The sequence below is a fragment of the Leuciscus leuciscus genome (genome assembly GCF_965113295.1).
Source record: "Leuciscus leuciscus genome assembly, chromosome: 8".
Taxonomy (NCBI): domain Eukaryota; kingdom Metazoa; phylum Chordata; class Actinopteri; order Cypriniformes; family Leuciscidae; genus Leuciscus; species Leuciscus leuciscus.
In genome coordinates, this window is record NC_138732.1 from 14,749,075 (window position 1) to 14,768,092 (window position 19,018).

The 19,018-nt window shown below is 37.3% G+C and overlaps 1 protein-coding gene across 3 annotated transcripts in view; it reads left to right on the plus strand.

Moving 5' to 3' along the window:
- Positions 1-19,018, plus strand: part of drp2 (dystrophin related protein 2) — a 172,012-nt gene that overhangs the window by 129,493 nt on the left and 23,501 nt on the right. For all 3 annotated transcript variants that reach the window (XM_082178201.1, XM_082178200.1, XM_082178202.1), the window contains exons 8-14: positions 621-681; positions 3,913-3,974; positions 4,427-4,501; positions 7,148-7,349; positions 9,387-9,472; positions 12,849-13,006; positions 16,181-16,347. In XM_082178201.1, the coding sequence (XP_082034327.1) occupies positions 621-681; positions 3,913-3,974; positions 4,427-4,501; positions 7,148-7,349; positions 9,387-9,472; positions 12,849-13,006; positions 16,181-16,347 (811 nt within the window). The remainder of the gene's footprint in view (positions 1-620; positions 682-3,912; positions 3,975-4,426; positions 4,502-7,147; positions 7,350-9,386; positions 9,473-12,848; positions 13,007-16,180; positions 16,348-19,018) is intronic.

The window sequence follows — 19,018 nt, forward strand, 5'->3', positions numbered from 1 at the left end:
TAGTTTGGTTAGCATTTAGCTCTGGCCCTTATCTGAATATGAGGCTCAGAGGGCTATTATTGGCAATTATTACTGACGTATTTTGCGGCGCTTTATTTGGGGATTTCCCTGGATCAGAGAGGGAGTTCGGATAGAGAAATAAAGAGGTATAGTGTACTTATGAAAGCCATGTGCAGAGGTGGCACACTGTCTTCTCTCTTGGGCCTCATTCCACCACTGACTAGAGGGAAGTATAATACATGTAATGTTACATAAACCGAGAATTTTAAGGGTGTTGACACCTAATTCGTTTCAGATTGTAAAAGCAGCTGAGAAGGAAGACAGGGGTGCTGAAGAAGCCCCATAAATGACCTCAGTGATTGTATAGTTCTCAGTTTTTACCATTTGTATATCATAGCACAGCAGCGTTTGACCTTTGAAGTTCCACAGCTCCACACTTACAGAAAAGCTTTCTACCACTCTGAACACTTTTGAGGTGCTGTTGTTTAATAACCTCTCTATGTGGAAACGGTATGCTTGAAGAACCTTGAGCTGTGCTGTTTGAGATTTTCAAAATAGCTTTTCATGCTCGACATGTCTGTCTGATTGATATTTCCCTTTTTCTTCCTTTGTCACTCCAGGCTCTGTGCAGATTCCTTGGGAACGTGCCATTTCCCCCAACAAAGTGCCATACTATATCAAGTAAGTCCAGCTGTAAACTATTAGCCATCTATGAGCATCAGAAGTGAGAAAGACAGTGTGAAACTGGGATGGGCATGTCAGATTATCAGGTATAGAAAGCAAACTCAATTACTGATCCCTGGTGCAGAAGATTATTGTGCTGCAACATTTCAACTGTGGCATTCCTTTTGTCACGCAGCCCGGTGTATTTTTAATACTTTGATATGTCACAACAGACAGAGTCTGTTAAGAGGTTAACATCCTTAGTCGAGAGAAAGGAGGTCTGTAATATTTTGAAAGATTTCTTTTAGCATTCCAATTCATCTCAATGGTAGTTGTTTGGCTTCCCGGAATGTTACCATTTAAAATCTTTATTCATAGCAATCAGTGTTATTGTTAACTAAAACTATTAAAAAGCAATTTTGGTAAATTAAATAAAGCTGTAATTGAATAAAATATAAATATTAGATGACAATCTTAAAAATGAGGAATGCTGCCTTGGCCACTAATTGCAAGAAATAAAATAAAGTTCAAAAATTAATAAATCTGAAATAAAAAATAAATTAAAGCTAAATATAAAAAACAAAAACTAATAAAATGACAAAAGCACATCAAAATGACTAATACTTAAACTAAAACTAAAATGAAAACTGAAAATAGCACTGATGGGAATCACAGCTACGGCTCAGATGACGTATCTACGGCTCATATCATGAAAATCTGACCTTTTCCGTGTTTAAGTGCCATAATCAGGTCCCCGGTACATCTACCAACCCAGAAAACTTGAAAAGTGACAACCCAGTAATTTTGCTTTGGTAAGCCTTTCTCTGCAAGCATGTCAAAAAAAAGCTGATCAGATTTCGCTCCCCTTCTGATGTAGGAGGGAATCTTATTATAATATTACTGCCCTTTAATCTGCACGTTTCAACCCACAGCGCCGCCATTTGGTTTTCGCAAGCAACAACAGTGTAAGCAGTTCTAACGCAATGTTATAAGTTTGAGTTAAGCATGCAAACTGTTCTGTCTGCACAGGACACTATTTGACCAAAATATGTCACAGCTGTCTTATAAAGGCATCAGGGAACTGTGTCAACTTATGTAAAAGTTAAGCATGACTGTACATGCAAGTCGATTAGAATGAGATGGATCAATGTAACTCCACAACAACTACATAAATGTATCCACTAACCATTCAGAAACGTCTAGGTGCAGTCTAAAAATGGCAACCTCTTCCTGTGTCTCTCTGTAAGGCTGCACTCCGCTGCTGGTTATTTCTGAGATTTTGGATGTGTGAGATAATTCGTGTGTTTTGTTATTGTATCCGAAGCTAGTGTAAAGGATCGGCCGTTTTCTGAACGGGGGCGGGGAGCAGCAGCTGAGTGTTTTTACTCCCACCCAAAAGGGGCAAATTTGACAAGCTATAATAAATAATCTGGGAGGTATTTTGAGCTGAAATTTCACAGACACATTCTGGGGACACCATAGATTTATATTACATCTTGTGAAAAGAGGCATAAAGTCACCTTTAAAAAGTTATGTGATTCCCATCAGTGTTATTTTAGTTAAATTATTTGCTATTATAGTATTTATTCATATTTTGAAAGCCACAGACTGCCATATAACTAATCATTCTGAAGTCACAGGAAATATAAATGACTGCAGATGGAATTGACTAGAAGAACACATGACTAACCCTGACATCAAATGGAGCAGAAAGGGAAAAATCCATTTCATGCTTTTAAAACTCAAATGGTGAGAAGGGACACAGTGGTCATCTATGTGATCAAGCCACAGGGTAAAACATTTGCAACAGAAGGTTTTCATGCATGTCACTGGCCAATCAATGTAATCGCTAGCACAGGTAATGATGAGTGAATGAACAGCATTTGTTCCTATCATTTATTAATCTTATATCTTTATGTCATGGCTGCTGGTACAATATAGGCTGCAAAGTGCAGGAAGTCATGAGTGGTTGTTGCAGTAAAGCATGTAGCACACATGTATCAGATTTATCTAGCTCTTATTGTACTTGCCTGTTCGAGCCGTGTGTAGTATTTAAGCTTTCCATTGAATGTCATAAAGAAAACCCTTATGTTTGAGGATATGAGCTCTTAATGACACTGAGATCTTTGTTCGAGATCACTGTAGTTGTCAGGGCTCGCTCTCTGTCTCACACCATACTATGGCAATGTTTCAGGTATTGCGGGATTGTGTATTGATGCCTGTATATTTTACAACTGATAACTGCATATCAAATTAAGTGATATATTATGATGTGAATACCAATCACCTTGAACTGTCAAAATCTGCATTTTACCTTAAATGTACTGATAACCACCATAATAATACAGGTGGTTAAATAAAAGCTACATAATGAATTAGATTGATCATAAGTGGTCTGATCATAAAACGCGGCCAGTTCTCACACACACACACACACACACACACACACACACACACACACACACACACACACACACACACACACACACACACACACACACACACACACACAAAGACAAAACAGCATTAGAGTAACACACGTGGCACTAAAATAATGCAATAAACAATAACCAAATAACAGAAGCTGAAACACAAAACACCCCAATGTACATTACTGATAACAAAAATAAGAAGAAACTAAATTATTTGAACTAAAATCATGCAGAGACTTCTGGAAAAGTGATTTTACTGTTCATCACTACAAAGTATACAGTAACTGTTAGATTTACTTGTAAAAAACAAAATATGATAGTATTTTACAATAAAATTACATATATTTACAACCACTTACTATTTAACTATTTACAGGTTTTTACTGTAGCATTTTTGGATTTGTATAGTTATGGATTTATATACAAAACATTTGTACACTTAAAGGGATGGTTCACCCAAGAATTAAAATGGCACCATCATGTCACTCTATTCCAATTGCTTTTTTTGTTCGATCACGAAAAATTTAAAGTGGTGTGTAATATGCAAATTGCTTTCAAAGCTGCGACAGAGGGGACATTTTTCAGTCCGTAATGATTAAAATTTGCATTTGTGTATTGAAGAAACAAAGTCATATGGGTTTGGAGTGGCATGAGGGTAATAAATAATGAAAGAATGAGTAAATAATTACTGAATTAACATTTTTGGGTGAACTGTTCCTTTAAAGTTTCTCTTGCATGTGTTCTCCCTCTTCTCTCTATGTTTTTCTATTTTTGGCTTCACTACTTCACTTCTCTCTCTTTCTCTCCACTTTTATAGCCATCAGGCCCAGACAACCTGCTGGGACCATCCAAAGATGACTGAATTATACCATGCTCTGGGTGAGAGTTAAACTCTGCTCTTATTTCTTCTATATGTATGTACTTCCCACTGGGGAACCGTGATGTGGACACACACAAGCTCAAATACACCAACTAGAAGATGGTCCTACACTGAGCGTGATTTCTTTACCTGGACCTCTAATTATAACCTAATATTTCATCCCACCCCAGAGATGTCGACAGCTCTCGTGTTAACCCGAGGGCAGCTGGGCCACAACCACAGCTTCTAATTATTAATGATTAAAAGGGGTTTACTGTGTGTGTTAATCGTATGCAACGTGACCCAGGTAGTCTAAACACTCCGGCACGGTATGAGCATAAACCGCTCAACTCCACTGAAGTGACACATTGCTTTCCACCTCTCTGTTTGCTAATTCCTTTGCAGCTTTTTTCTCATTCCTTATGTTATTCTCTCTTTTTACTGTCCCATCTCCCCTGCTGTTCTCTCACAGCGGACCTGAATAACATCAAGTTCTCTGCATACAGGACGGCCATGAAGCTGAGGCACGTGCAGAAGGCTTTAAGATGTATGTAAAAAGCAACACCCACATTGGTTTGCCCTTTTCCTCTCCTGTTCTCTGAGCACAAGTCATTGATTATTCTTGTACGAGGCTGGCCCTGCTGTGGACTTCTGATCTGTCTGTTTAATTAGAGCCCAGTGATTTTTATGCAGCTTAATTAAGCCTAATAATTGGTGTGATTGTACTTCTTCGCGGGTGGTAATTAAGAAGTCTGCATAAGGAATTAACCACTGTTCCCCCTGTGACACGCTTTGCGGGTGGAGGTTTATCTGCCATTGTCCAGACAGGAGCTCTCTCTCGCTGGCAGTTCCCTTCTTTCCCTCAGCCCCTTCACTGTGCACAGAATATAAATATACACGGATCCATATAAGTCTGTTTTATGCTTTTAAGAGCCTTTAACAAAAAATAATCGAGCGCAACATCTGTTTTAATACACTGAAATATTTGTGTGTCTTGCAAAAGATTTGCTTTTTTGCCTCTTTTGAATGTCAACTGTAAAATGTTGTGCAACTGATGTAGTTGTACAACATCTACCAGCAGGGGCTTGGCCATGCTAACTAGCCAAACTTGACTCCTTTGTGGAGAGTTTTGAATCGTTTGGTCAACAGATAAATTGATACTTCTATAAAACTTGTCCGTTTCCCATTTGATAAGTATATTTAATCAAGTAATGAAGTAAAAATGTAAAATGCATTGTACCATACTTTCTGAAGGCATACTTTAGAAAGTTGTTAAGGTTGATGGTTTTACAGTTTAATCTGACAGTGCAGACTTATTCCTCAGGGTATTGAAACTACAGGGTCCTGCTTTTCCCTTTAAATTCAAGGTAATGGGTTTAAGATTGTCCTCAACCCACAGACTTGTCAAAAAAAGTGATAAAGAGGAGACTTTAGCTAGTCCTTGAAATGTTCACATCTTGAAATGATGATGCCATTCAAAAAATATAAAAAAGAAATTTCAGAATTAATACTAGTTCATATTATTAAATAAAATCACAGATAGCCATTAACCTGTTTTCAGTAAAAATTTTGTTACACATGGTTTCCATGTTTTATGGGGAATTTCTTTACACATAATGGTTTTTATACTGTACAAACTGTATAGTCTATCCCCTAAACATCACTCACAGAAATCTTTCTACATTTTTTAATTAAAACAAACAAACAAACCCTAATTTCATATGATTTTATAAGCTGTTTTCCCCATAGGGACCTATGGAAGCTTGTTTCCGCCACTGAATAATAAATAAATAATAATAATTGCAACTTTTTATCTCACAATTGCGAGTTTACATCTCGCAATTCTGACTTTATTTCTCAGAATTGCGAGATATAAAGTCAGAATTGCGTGAAATAAAGTCGCAATTGCGTGTTATAAAGTCAGAATTGCGTGAAATAAAGTCGCAATTGCGTCTTATAGAGTCAGAATTCTGACTTTTTTTCTCGCAATTGCGACTTTATATCACGCAATTCTGACTTTATAATACGCAATTGGGAGATATAAAGTCGCAATTGCGTGTTATTAAGTCAGACTTGTGAGATATAAACTATTCTGAGGTAAAAAAAAAAAAAAAAAGTCCGTCTTTTTTTTCTCCTTAGAATTGGACTTTATATCTCACAATTGTGAGTTTATATCTCACAATTCTGATGTCAGAATTGCGAGATATAAAGTCGCAATTGCGTGTTATAAAGTCAGAATTGCGTGATATAAAGTCGCAATTGCGAGAAAAAAAGTCAGAATTCTGACTCTATAAGACGCAATTGCGAGTTTATATCTCGCAATTCTGACTTTATAACACGCAATTGCGACTTTATTTCACGCAATTCTGACTTTATATCTCGCAATTCTGACTTTATAACACGCAATTGCGACTTTATTTCACGCAATTCTGACTTTATATCTCGCAATTCTGAGAAATAAAGTCACAATAAATATTATTTATTTATTATTCAGTGGCGGAAACAAGCTTCCATAGGGACCAAAACTTGTCAAGATCAAAAAGTTACTATGTACTATGTAAAGTATTACAATAAGTATTACACACACACGAACACACAACTGTCTATAGTAGCACAGTAAATGTTGCCATCAGCTGTTTGTTGATAGTCTTTTTTTCCACATATGTACATATGTGAACATTTTTCACATATGTACCTGTTTTGTAGAATGATCTTCATGAAGAAAACATGAATAAATTGTTCAGATTACTTTATTAGGTTGAACCCACTATTGAGCTTGGCATTGAGCTAGGACATCATCTCTCTCTCTCTCTCTCTCTTTCATTCCCTCTCTTTACTCTTTGTGCATCTTGACTCCTGGTTTGCTATTCTATGTCATTAGCCGAATTAATAACCAGGCTGCTACAGAAACTGTGATGATGATTGAGGATGGCTGTATAAAAAGAGCATCAACAAAAAGCCTGTTAGTGTCTCTGTCTATCTACCTAACCCTGAAAGCACCATGACCACTCTGCCTCTTCCATATTTCAGCTCATTATCCAATTGGGATGACATCAGCACACAGCCTTTAGCCTATACTCTCACAGCTGCACTAGAGATGGCCAGATAAATTGATGTTAGAACAGTCAAATCCCATTAGTTAACACTCCACATGCAGTAATAAGCATCTGGCCTATATGTGTGTGTTTTCTAGTGGACCTGTTGAAGCTGAGCAGCGTGGTGGACGTTTTTAGAGAACAGGAGTTGCAGCACGCCGAACATGTGATGGATGTGGTCGAAGTCATCCACGCACTCACTTCCCTGTACGAGAGACTAGAGGAGGAAAGGTCCATCTTGATCAATATCCCCCTGTGCGTCGACATGTGTCTCAACTGGCTGCTGAATGTTTACGACAGGTACTGACGGTAATGTCACCCACAACCCCTTTGATCTGCTCCCACAAATGATGTCAAACCAACTCTGCGCCCTCCTGCTGTCTGCGAGACACTTTTATTGGTCAGTCACAACCTGTGTAGAAGGCGCGCCCTTTTTCTGTGATTTAAGGGTCTATGACATGACGCTCTTGTCCTATCTGTTCATTTATTAAAAAATTCCTTAAAATGCAAATCATTTCTGCATTAAAATAATTGTGATATTTTTTGGGGGGAAAGAAAAAAGAAAAGAAAAATTCAGAGTGATATGACTGTTCTGATCAGTGTTATTTTTTTAAATACTTAAAAAAAAAGTAAATGCTATATTAGTTTTTTGATATTTCTATTTAGCATTCATTTATTCTGTAAGTTGTAAGTTTTCATTTAATATTTCAATTTTGTTTTATTGCAGCATTTAAATGAACAAAAACACTTTTTAGTAGTTTTTATTTGAAGTAATAATAACAACATTGGTCTTATTATAATAAAGAGAAAAAATTAATTCTTGAATTCTCAAAGTCATGTGGTACAGACAAATATCCGATAGTCTGACCTTTTTATGACAACACAAGGTTAGTTTGTTGTAAACTGTGATGATATTTGACTTCCCAACAACGTAATGATATTTATGAATTTGAAAAATATTGAAAAATAGAAAAATATAGTTTTAAACTGTTTTAGAAAAGTAATGATTAAGATGTGTACACTCAAGTATATTCAAGGTTTCAAAGTAAAATGTACTTATTTTTTTCCCGCAAGTTTTTGCACACAGATTTTTAAAGTAAATTTAACAAATGAAATGAAGTAGACTCTAAGTTAAGTCAAATGAATAAGTATAAGAAATTGTGTAAATTTTTAAAACAATTTGAAACCAACATGAATACAATGACTAGTTTCTAAGAACCTGCCAAGTGTGGACACTCTTATTGACTCTCAAATCTCTTACCAATAGGCAAAGGTGTTCTCCTAGGTGTTCTCCTTTTTCCACAGTTAAGTGAAGGAAATTATGACTGTCACTGAGAAATCACCAGCAGGCAACTAATCATACTGTAGAAGTTAAAAATGTTCTCTGCTTGACTTTAAAAATCATATACTGTGCCAAGCTTTTGGCTTCTTTGCCAACATAAAAAAAACTATATATTTGTTTGTTTTCTATTAACCATCATGAATGTGTGTCTCAAATATAGACCAGACTCTTAACTACCTACTGCTAATGACTGGAGCTCTCACCCTGTGAATAATTGGTAGTAATTGCTTTTTTGTTTTGCTACAAACGAATGTGAATAAGAATGAGCAGCATGCATGAGGATGATAATGAAAAGCTCTCAGTCAAACAAGAAAGCCAAACAAGGTAGGAAATATTCCCTTTAGTAGCAATACTGACAGGGGATTCCTTGTTATACACAGCAAAATGTGATTTGGTAGTGCTTGATCAGTTTTCTAGAATATTTTTGTATCTGTTCAGCAATCTGTTTGGATTTGCTGGTGTGATCTTGATCTCAGTGGAGCTCAAATGCTTCCTGACCTGCTTTAGTCTTTTTTGACAGGTCTATCTGGTGCAGTAAATGTGAAATGTCTTTTCCTGTAAGCATACGACATTGAATAAGGCAATAAATGCACCACTATACAAATATCTGAAAGGTTCACTGTGTATATATACTTGCTGCATCACTATTTTGCTCAGCTAGCAGTACCAGCCCCTGGCAGCATCCTCATTGAGGATTCAGATGGGTTGGAGGAAGTAACTCCTCCAGAACTTCATATATTGACCATATATCCGTGATAGCTTGTTAACGACTTTAGTAGTGAGCCGAGGCAGTTGCTGAAATGATTTTTGATGATTGAGCCGACTGGACCACACGATGCAGGGCCTTTCAGTTCTGTTTGGTGCTGGTTACCTACTACACGGTCGTACTAACTGACAGGATAATTTCAATATGTAGAAGAACCTCTGTGAAGTTTTGAATCTTGAAATTGTGTTTGTATTTCTTTAAAATGTTTGGCATGTGTTCCTTTCTCTAGTGGTCGTAATGGTAAGATCCGAGTGCTCTCCTTCAAGACGGGCCTGGTTATTCTATGCAACGCAGACATCCAGGAAAAGTATAAATGTGAGTAGTGATGTATTATGTTTTTAAAGGGGTAGTTCACCCAAAAATGAAGATTCCTTCATTAATTACTCACACTAATGTCGTTTCAAACCCGTAAGACTTTCGTTCATCTTCGGAACACAAATGAAGATCTTTTTGATGAAATCTGAGAGCTTTCTGTCCCTCCATAGACAGCTACGCAACTGACACGGACACTTCAAAAAGTTCATGAAGAGATTGTAAAACTAATCCATATGAAATTACTTGAGTGGTTTAATACAGATTTTTTTTTAATCGCTTTATATGATGAACTGATTGAATTTAGGCTCTTTTTTATATACATTCATCAACTCACATATCAGCTGTGGTAAACGGAAGCTCAAGCATGTTCGCTTGACATACGAGAACCAATGAGATCCATTCTCTTGTGTTACGCAGCACGTTCTTCAGAGGTTTTCTTCAGAGGTTCTTCAGCTTCTACAAGAGTTTTGTTCTCGCGCACCAAGTATGTTCAGTTGAGCTTCTGTTTATGTTCGCTGATCAATGTTTAAATGTGAATAAAAACCTAAATTAAATCTGTTTATCATATAAAGTGATTGAGTCTCTGCAAAAAATGTGGACTAAACTGCTCAATTCATATGGATTAGTTTTATTATCTCTTTATGAACTTCAAAGCGTCAAAGTGGTAGTTGCGTAGCTGTGTATGGTGGGACAAAAAGGTCTCAGATTTCACAACATGAGGATGAGTAATTAATTAAAGAATTTATTTTTGGGTGAGCTCTCCCTTTAAGCCACCATTGGCCATTGACAACATACTCTGTTGTTCAAAGGTTTGGGGTTGTGAAGATTTTTTTAATGTTCTTGAGCATAAGTCTCTTACGCTCACTTAAGCTGTGTTTATTTGATCAAAAATATATTAAAGACTAATATTGTAAAACATTATTAAAAATGTAAATAATTGTTTTCTATTTTAATATATTTTAAAATGTAATTTATTCCTGTGATGCAAAGCTTAATTTTCATCAGCCAATTTACTCAGTCTTTAGTGTCACATGATCCATAGAAATCATTGTAATATTTGTATTCTGTGCTCATGAAATATTTCTTATTATTATTATTATTTCTTAATTATTATTATTTATTTTTATTGAAAATAGTTGTTGCTTAATATTTTTGTGGAAACTGAAATAAATTTTGTTCAGGATTCTTGATGAATAAAATAGAAATCCTTTGTAACATTATAAATGTCTTTACTGCCATTTTTTATCAATTTAATGCGTCCTAGCTGAATAAATTAAATTTCTTACAAATAAAATCTTAATGACCCCAAAATGTGAAAGGTGATTTAAAGTTTTACTGTCCTTGTTTGGACTTTTTGTCCCCACAATGTCAGCAACACCTGATCCACACACCTCCTCTTACCTTTATTGGAATCTGTGGTCCAGTATCACTAAAGTAAAAAAAAATCAGTGCAAAGTCATAGTTTTTCTGTCATGGAGTTTTTCTTTCGACTTTCTCTGATGCTCTAAAATTTCATCTGTGGCCTAAATCCGCCTTTGGAAGAGTATGGGTTAGAGGGTAATTTGACAGCGCAGTCACAAGCGGGACCCAGTAAATAAGAGTCATGGGCAATGCACTGCAGAAAGCATTGGAGGAGGAGAGTCCAAGCCAGAGGTGGACATCCTTGGGTCAGAATACAATCTGGTGATCACACCCAAACATTGCCTAAAATGTGAGTTTTACATCAGTAAAGAGAGTGAGCACTGATTAAAGGATCAATGTTTCTCTCTGTCATCAATTACTTTTTTATTTCAGTTGTAAAGAGCACATCCACCCTTACTAAGACTGTGTAGATGGAGACCTATTAGCCATGGACAAATTATGTTCCTGCAGGGCCCTTGTGGCAATTGTGATCTGTTCCTGTTGGTAAGTCCTGTTTAAGCTGTTTTTGGAACATGGTGGCTTGTATTTATCTGGTTTAAGCTGGTCATTAACTGGTCCAAACTGTTAATTAATTGGTTGACCAGCCACCATGTTCCAAATCCAATTTGATCACCATAAGTAGCTGGTTTGTTGATGGTAAACAAGCTTATACCAGCCAATGACAAGCTTAAGTCCAAAGTATACTTCGGCCCACGCACGCTGTCCTTATGCAGCCCGATTTTTGTGTCCGCACGGATGGTGCGCATACAACAGCGCATGTGCGAGTGAATTGAGAACTTGAAAATAATGTCCACTAGATAGTGTACATGCACCGAACCCGTCTTTCTGCACTCACGGCCAAAGGAGTAGAGCGGAATGTGGGAAATGAAGTATACCAAGGCCTTTAGACAAAACTAATAACCAGCTTCTAGATTTTCCAACTAGGAATAGACTTTATCATAAAGTCCCCGTTCGGATATATAAAGTCACAAATGCAAGAAGTTGCGATAAAAATGCAATAATGTTGCAGTTGCAAAAATAAACACACCTTGTGTGCATTATGTTGCAAAAGAGACAACGGTGTGCAATGACTAGTGTACAACATCAAATCTGCAATAAGGTTTTTGTAGAAAATAGAGGCCAGGAACACATAACATCACTCATTTTTTTGTTTATTTCATATCATGCAAAGAGCCACTGTCATAAAGCACTGTTCATCTGTCTATATCAATTTTATATCTGCAGTGGCTTGTTTCTAGGTGTTGGGCCACAGTCGGCATCTCAGTTAGAGGCCCAGGGCTCTGGCACTGATTGACCCGGTCCATAATCTGTCCTTGGACTAGACTATGTGTGAGGCTGGTTTGCATGTGGGTGTGAATGTGTATGTGTGCCAGCCACTTTAGATAGTGCTATTTTTACTGGCACTGCAGAGAATATTCTCACTCCTGTCAGGATCATTCTGCTCATTGATGGCTTCCTGGCACTGTGTGAGCTGTTCTAGGTCTCTCGGCTAATGTTAGCCTTTAGTCCACATTTAAATCAGTGCATGCATCATGCATATCTCACCAGACCCCAAGTTTTTCAAATATTTGTATTTTCCATTAAAAAAATATTTAAACATCTTTAAAACAAGATAGATTTACTTCTTTAAACACAAACTACATATGTATGTATATGTATATGTATGTGTGTGTGTATGTTATTGGAGAATATATCTTGAATTAAGTTTTTTTATATATATATACACAACACACACAAAAAAACAATGGTTAAGAATTTTATTTTGGCAGTGGCAATACATTGCACATCAAAGTGTTAGACATCTCGCCTCACACCTCTATAACCTAAAGGCATTTAAGTCACACATTCTCAATTTTCCCACCTCCAGACTTCTGCACACTGGCACAAAGCTTCTTTTCCCTAGTGTCTTCTTTTAGTGGAGTATTCAACCAGGTTTTCTGCTTATGTATTGCAGACCTTTTCAGACAGGTGTGTGGTCCAGGTGGACTGACAGATCAGAAACATCTCAGTCTGTTACTACACGAGGCCATTCAGATCCCTCGGCAGCTCGGGGAGGTGGCGGCATTTGGGGGGAGCAACGTGGAGCCCAGTGTCCGCAGCTGCTTTCGGATGGTAAGACTTCTTCAGCTAACCAGATTCTCTATCAGTATCTCATTACAGTATCTCAGAGATTCAGTATCTCTCTTTTTCTCTGATACGCTTTCTGTTCAGATGATGAAAGGGCCTCCCTGTCGCTCTCTCTCTCTCATTTTCTGTCCTAACTGTGCTCTGCTTCTCCTGGGTTTTCGGGCTGGAACGTACAGAGATTAAAGAGCTGTTTTAGTGAGTCACTGGCCAGAAACATACTCAACACAAATGCTTGGTCAGTGCTTGGCTGTCATGTTGAACTTATTAAATGTGTATTTCTCCTTTACTGTGCCAGTATCAAACTTGCACACTCAAGGGGACAATAGAGTTACCTTCTAACATCTGTGCCATTAAAAGTGAAGTGTGTAATTTCAATGCAATTAATGACACTAAACAGAATAGCAAAAACTAAATGGCTATTTTTAAACGTTTTCTCAAACACTTTTGTCTGCCGTTGCATATTTTGATAGCACCATAGAGACACAGGTTATTGTTTTGTCTTTAAATGTAAATAGGACATGGGAAAGTATTTGATTTTAACTATATTATATTGTAAAATCTTTTGAAAGTCAGCTGTTTTTATGTAAAAATGCTTCCTTCTGTCATTCAAAGTTTTATTTTTCTCCAAAAATGTAAACGCATATCCTCTCAGCTAATGGCGTAACTGGAGAGACTAATTTGCAAATGTTTGGGAAACCTGTTTGGAAGTATTTTTGCTTTGGAAGTATTAACACAAGAGGCGCAGAAATTACACCCTTAACTTAAAGGTGGGGTTGGCAATTCCGAGCGTCTCCAAAGCCAGGCCTCCTCCAAAATACATGAGTCTGCAAAGTGTCACGAAAGACAGCCTTGAATTACCTCATGTCTCAAAGCACATAACATTACAATAATTATAAACATAAACAACTTAAAGAGCACTGACTTGTTCCACCTGACTGCTGCAGTTTAATTTAGCCATTGATAGTGTTGCCATAGAAAGGCATAAATCTGAGTCTGAGGACGTGAACTGCTCTGAGTAGAATGTCATGGGTTTCCATCTTTTAATCACGGTAGTTATGCCGTGATCGCAGCAAAATCTCATTGTTTTGGTTCAGGAGGAACAGTAAAAGGCGATTGCTGTTTGTTTGCGGCGTTCTGTGATTTTCTGTCTGCAACTCTCCATAGCCTCATGAAACGCTGAAGACGTGTGATGTCTGCGTGAGCAGGGTGTGAGGAGGTATGGAAATACATAGGTTGACAGTCAGGTAGGACATCCTATCCGAATGCAATGATTGGACGAACGTTTTCTGGTTCTGAGACTTCCACAGAAGATATATGTAATTTAAAAAAATATATTTAGACAACTTCTATTATTAATTGCTATCAGGTTTTTCAAAGAGAGTTTCAACCAGTATAAAAAAGGTGTTTATGAAAAACATTGCCTACCCTACCTTTAACTTTATTTGCAAGATTCTCTTCAGTATGTTCTAAAGTTTGAGGACAATTCGACTTTTTAATGTTTTTGAAAGAAGTCTGCTCACAAAGGCTGCTTTTATTTGATAATAAATATAGTCTTTAGTGTCACATGATCGTTCATAAACATTTCTTATTATTATCAATGCTGAAAACAGTTGTGCTGTGCAACATTTCTGTGGAAACTAATGCATTTTTTTCAGGATTCTTTGATAAATAGAAAGTTCAAAAGAACAGCATTTATTTGAAACAGAAATCTTTTTTTGTAGCAATGTAAGTCTTTACTGTCACTTTGGATCAGTTTATTCTATCCTTGCTTAATGAAAGTATTCATTTCTTTAAAAACAAATAAAAGTTTTACTGACCCCTGATTTTTTAATGGTTAAGTAAATTTACCTGAAAGCAAAAATTGATCATTTAATAAAATTGTAATGCTAGACATAGCAGCTTAATAAAAATTTGATAATGCAGTGCATACTTGCATTATGAATTGCGTTCGGACTCATTTCAAAACACAACTATGTGAAATCAAGTTTTTTCAAAAGAGTTTAGGTTCAAATACCAACGTAATAGGAATTAGTAGTCTATAATAATTAAGAAAAATTAAGGTGTAATGCCTGTTGACATCTTCTCATCTCTCTTCACTCTTATGAGGCTGTAATTCAGAAATTGCATGGGCATCACAGTAGAACGTGACCACCTGGCATTTCATTCTACTGAAGGCCTGATTATGAAATTGGTATAGGCCACAGGTTTCCTGGACAATGGCCTTAAACCTTTCATTCGTAGTGCGCCAGTCCTTAATTAGATCCTGTTCTAAGAACATGTGTGCAGTTGCAGGCACACATAATTAAAATTCCTTTTCACGTTAGTTCCATGTCTGCCTTTTTATTACTGGAAGGAATGCCACTGTTATGGTAACCAGTACTTTCCAATTACACAATTTTTCACCCAGCTGCATTAATCACGACAGGCCAAGAACGATGCAGATCAGCCATCTGGCTGTGTTGTGTTGCAGCGTGTTTCGAGATGAAAAGACTGGTTCACTTTGTTTGAAGTTATGGACCATCTCATGAGATACTCTTGGCTCTCCCTGTGGTGTGGACTGTTTAGAAGATCCTTTTTTCTTGTTTCATTGAAACTTCAGAAGTTTTCCTCTCAGCTCTACACTGCAGACTTTGGTCTCAATCCCAGACCTCAAGCACTGTTAAAGAGACACACACACACACACACACACATTGCCGTGCCCTCTGAGACTGTACACTCCAGCGACTACTAAGGGCCACGCTAGAGATACTCATGTTAATTATAAATCTCTGACCAAGCAGAGTGCGCCCAAAGGAAATCAACCTTTTAATGCATCTTCGATGCGTATTTAATGAGAATTTAGCACGTTCCAGATTTTTATGTCATCCTATTTTATTAGGGTTATTGCCTGTCATCCGTTTCCCACCAGGTCACTGTAACAAGGGGCGACCTCTTTGAGATTGTATCCTTCCCTTTCATGGGGCTGTGATTCCCCCGTATCACATGAGTTCTTTTAAGGGCATGTGCTCTAATAGGGTGCTTGTGCCCATCAGCTACCAGAAGATGTTTTGGTGCTTAATTAGGCATGCATAATGAACAATATGGCCGCTGGGTATCTTGATTCATGCTACTTGTTGCTCTGTGCTCTCTTTCTTGTGCATCTTCTGTATCTACCTCTAGGCTCCAGGTAAGTCCGCAATCGAGGTCTCTCACTTCCTGGAATGGATGATTCTAGAGCCTCAGTCTGTGGTGTGGCTTCCTGTTTTGCACCGGGTGACTGTGGCTGAGACCGCCAAGCACCAGGCACGCTGCTATATCTGTAAGCAGTGCCCTATCAAGGGCTTCAGGTGAGCTGCTGCAGTGCTGAGTCTTTTCTTGGAGAAAGATGGCACAGACCTCTCTATCTGTGTTCTTTAGCTAGTCAAAATAAACGATTGTTCTTTCAGCTGATCAAAGGTTTTGTGGTAATAGCATTATATCAGAGAACTGCACGGGAAGTAATACACATGGGTTGTTAATGGACTGGTTTTGTGTTTGTAAAATAAATAGGGGTGTGTGTATACTGTATTATTATATATATATTGATCTTATATATTCAGTATCAGAATCAGTATATTACATTTATATCTATATCTAAATCTCTATCTATATCTATCTATCTATCTATCTATCTATATCTATATATATATATATATATATATATATATATATATATATACACACACACACACACTCACTCACACACACACACACACACACACACACACACACACACACACACACACACACACACACACACACAGTATCTCACAAAAGTGAGTACACCCCTCACATTTCAGCAAACATTTTAGTATTTCTTCTCAAGGGACAATACTATAGAAATAAAACTTCACTAGATTTTAGAGTAGTCAATGTGCTGCTTGTATAGCAGAATATATTTACTGTCCTCTGAAAATAACTAAACATACAGCCATTTTTGTCAAAAGTGTGTCAATATTTTGTTTGAGCACCATTGTTATCTAGCACTGCCTTAATCCTCCTGGCCACGGAATTCACCAGAGCTGCACAGGTTGTTTCTGGGACCCTCTTCAACTGCTGGATGTTAGACACATGACGCTTCTCCACCTTCCGCTTGAGGATGCCCCACAGCTGCTCAATAGGGTTCAGGTCTGGAGACATACTTGGCCCCTCCATCACCTTCAGCTTCCTCAGCAAGGCAGTTATCATCTTGGCGGTGTGTTTGGGGTCATTATCATGCCGTTCGGCCCAGTTTCTGAAGGGAGGGCATCATGTTCTGCTTCAGAATGCTGCAGTACATGTTGGAATTCATGTTTCCCTCAATGAAGTTCAGCTCCCCAGTACCAGCAGCACTCATGCAGCCCCAGACCATGATGCTACCGCCACCATGCTTGACTGTAGGCAAGACAGCATTTTCTTGGTACTCCTCACCAGGGCATCGCCATACATTCTGTACACCATCTGAGACAAACAAGTTTATCTTAGTCTCATCAGACCACAGGACATGGTTCCAGTAATTCATGCTCTTGGACAGGTTGCTTTCAGCAAACTGTTTGTGGGCTTTCTTGTGAGCCAGCTTCAGAAGAGGCTTCCTTCTGGGACGACGGCCATGCAAACCTACGTGTTGCAGTGTGCAGTATATGGTCTGAGCACTGACAAGCTGACCTTCCGCTTCTGCAACCTCTAAAGCAATGCTGGCACGATCATGTGTCTGTTTATTGAAGACAGCTTCTGCACCTGACACACAGCACAAGGACTAAACTTCTTTGCTTCACCCTTGCGAGGCCTGTTCCAAGTGGAAGCCGTCTTGGAAAACCTCTGTATGACCCTGACCACTGTACTGTAACTCAGATTCAGGGTGTTACAAATCTTCTTACAGCCTAAGGCCAACTTTGTGGAGAGCAACATTTCTAATTCTCAAAATCTTAGAGAGTTCTTTGCCATGAGGTGCCATGTTGAACATCCAGTGATCAGTATGAGAGAATTGTACTCAAAGCAAATATTTTAACTGCTCTATTAAAATATACACAAATTTGTATGGTCCTGTTAAGCAGACAAAAACATGAATATGATGAATAGGACATGTGGCTTTGCATGGTTAAATGGCGTACAGCTATTAGGTGCACTCACTTTTGTTGCCAGCAATATTGTACATTTTGACAATAATGGCTGTATGTTGAGTTATTTTCAGAGGACAGTAAATATATACTGCTATCCAAGCAGCACATTGACTACTCTAAAATATATCCAAGTTTCATTTCTATAGTATTGTCCCTTGAGAAGATATACTAAAAGGTTTGCTGAAATATGAGGGGTGTACTCACTTTCGTGAGATACTGTATATATGTATGTATGTGTATATATATATTAATTTGTCAAAACTCTGTTACATTTTTTCATTTATTTAATTTTTTATATTTATTTAAGAACATTTCCATCTGTTATATTTGCTTTCTTTCCATCAAAGAGAAACTGAATGTGTTAAAACTGAATGTAATATAGTATATTCTTAAAATAGGTAAAATTCTAAAGAGATTTACCTGCTGAAAAAAAACTTTATGCAATATTTACACTATCATTAAAAAGTTTGGAGTCAATAAGAAATTAATACTTTTATTCAGCAAGGATACGTTAAATTGATCAAGTGACAGTAAAAATCTTTTGAACTTTCTATTCATCAAAGAATCCTGAAAAATGTATAATGGTTTCTACAAGAATATTAAAGCAACACAACTGTTTTCAACATGGATGAATAAAAATGTTTCTTTGAGCACCAAATTAGCATATTAGCAAGAATCATGTGACACGGAAGACTGGAATAAAGGCTGCTGAAAATTCAGCTTTGCCATTCCAGGAATAAATTACATTTTAAAATATATTGCAATAAAAAACAGTTCTTCTAAATTATAAATTGTAATAATATTTCAAAATATATATAACTATATTTTACTGTATCCCTTGGTGAGCATAAGAGACTTCTTCCAAAAAATCTTATCGAAC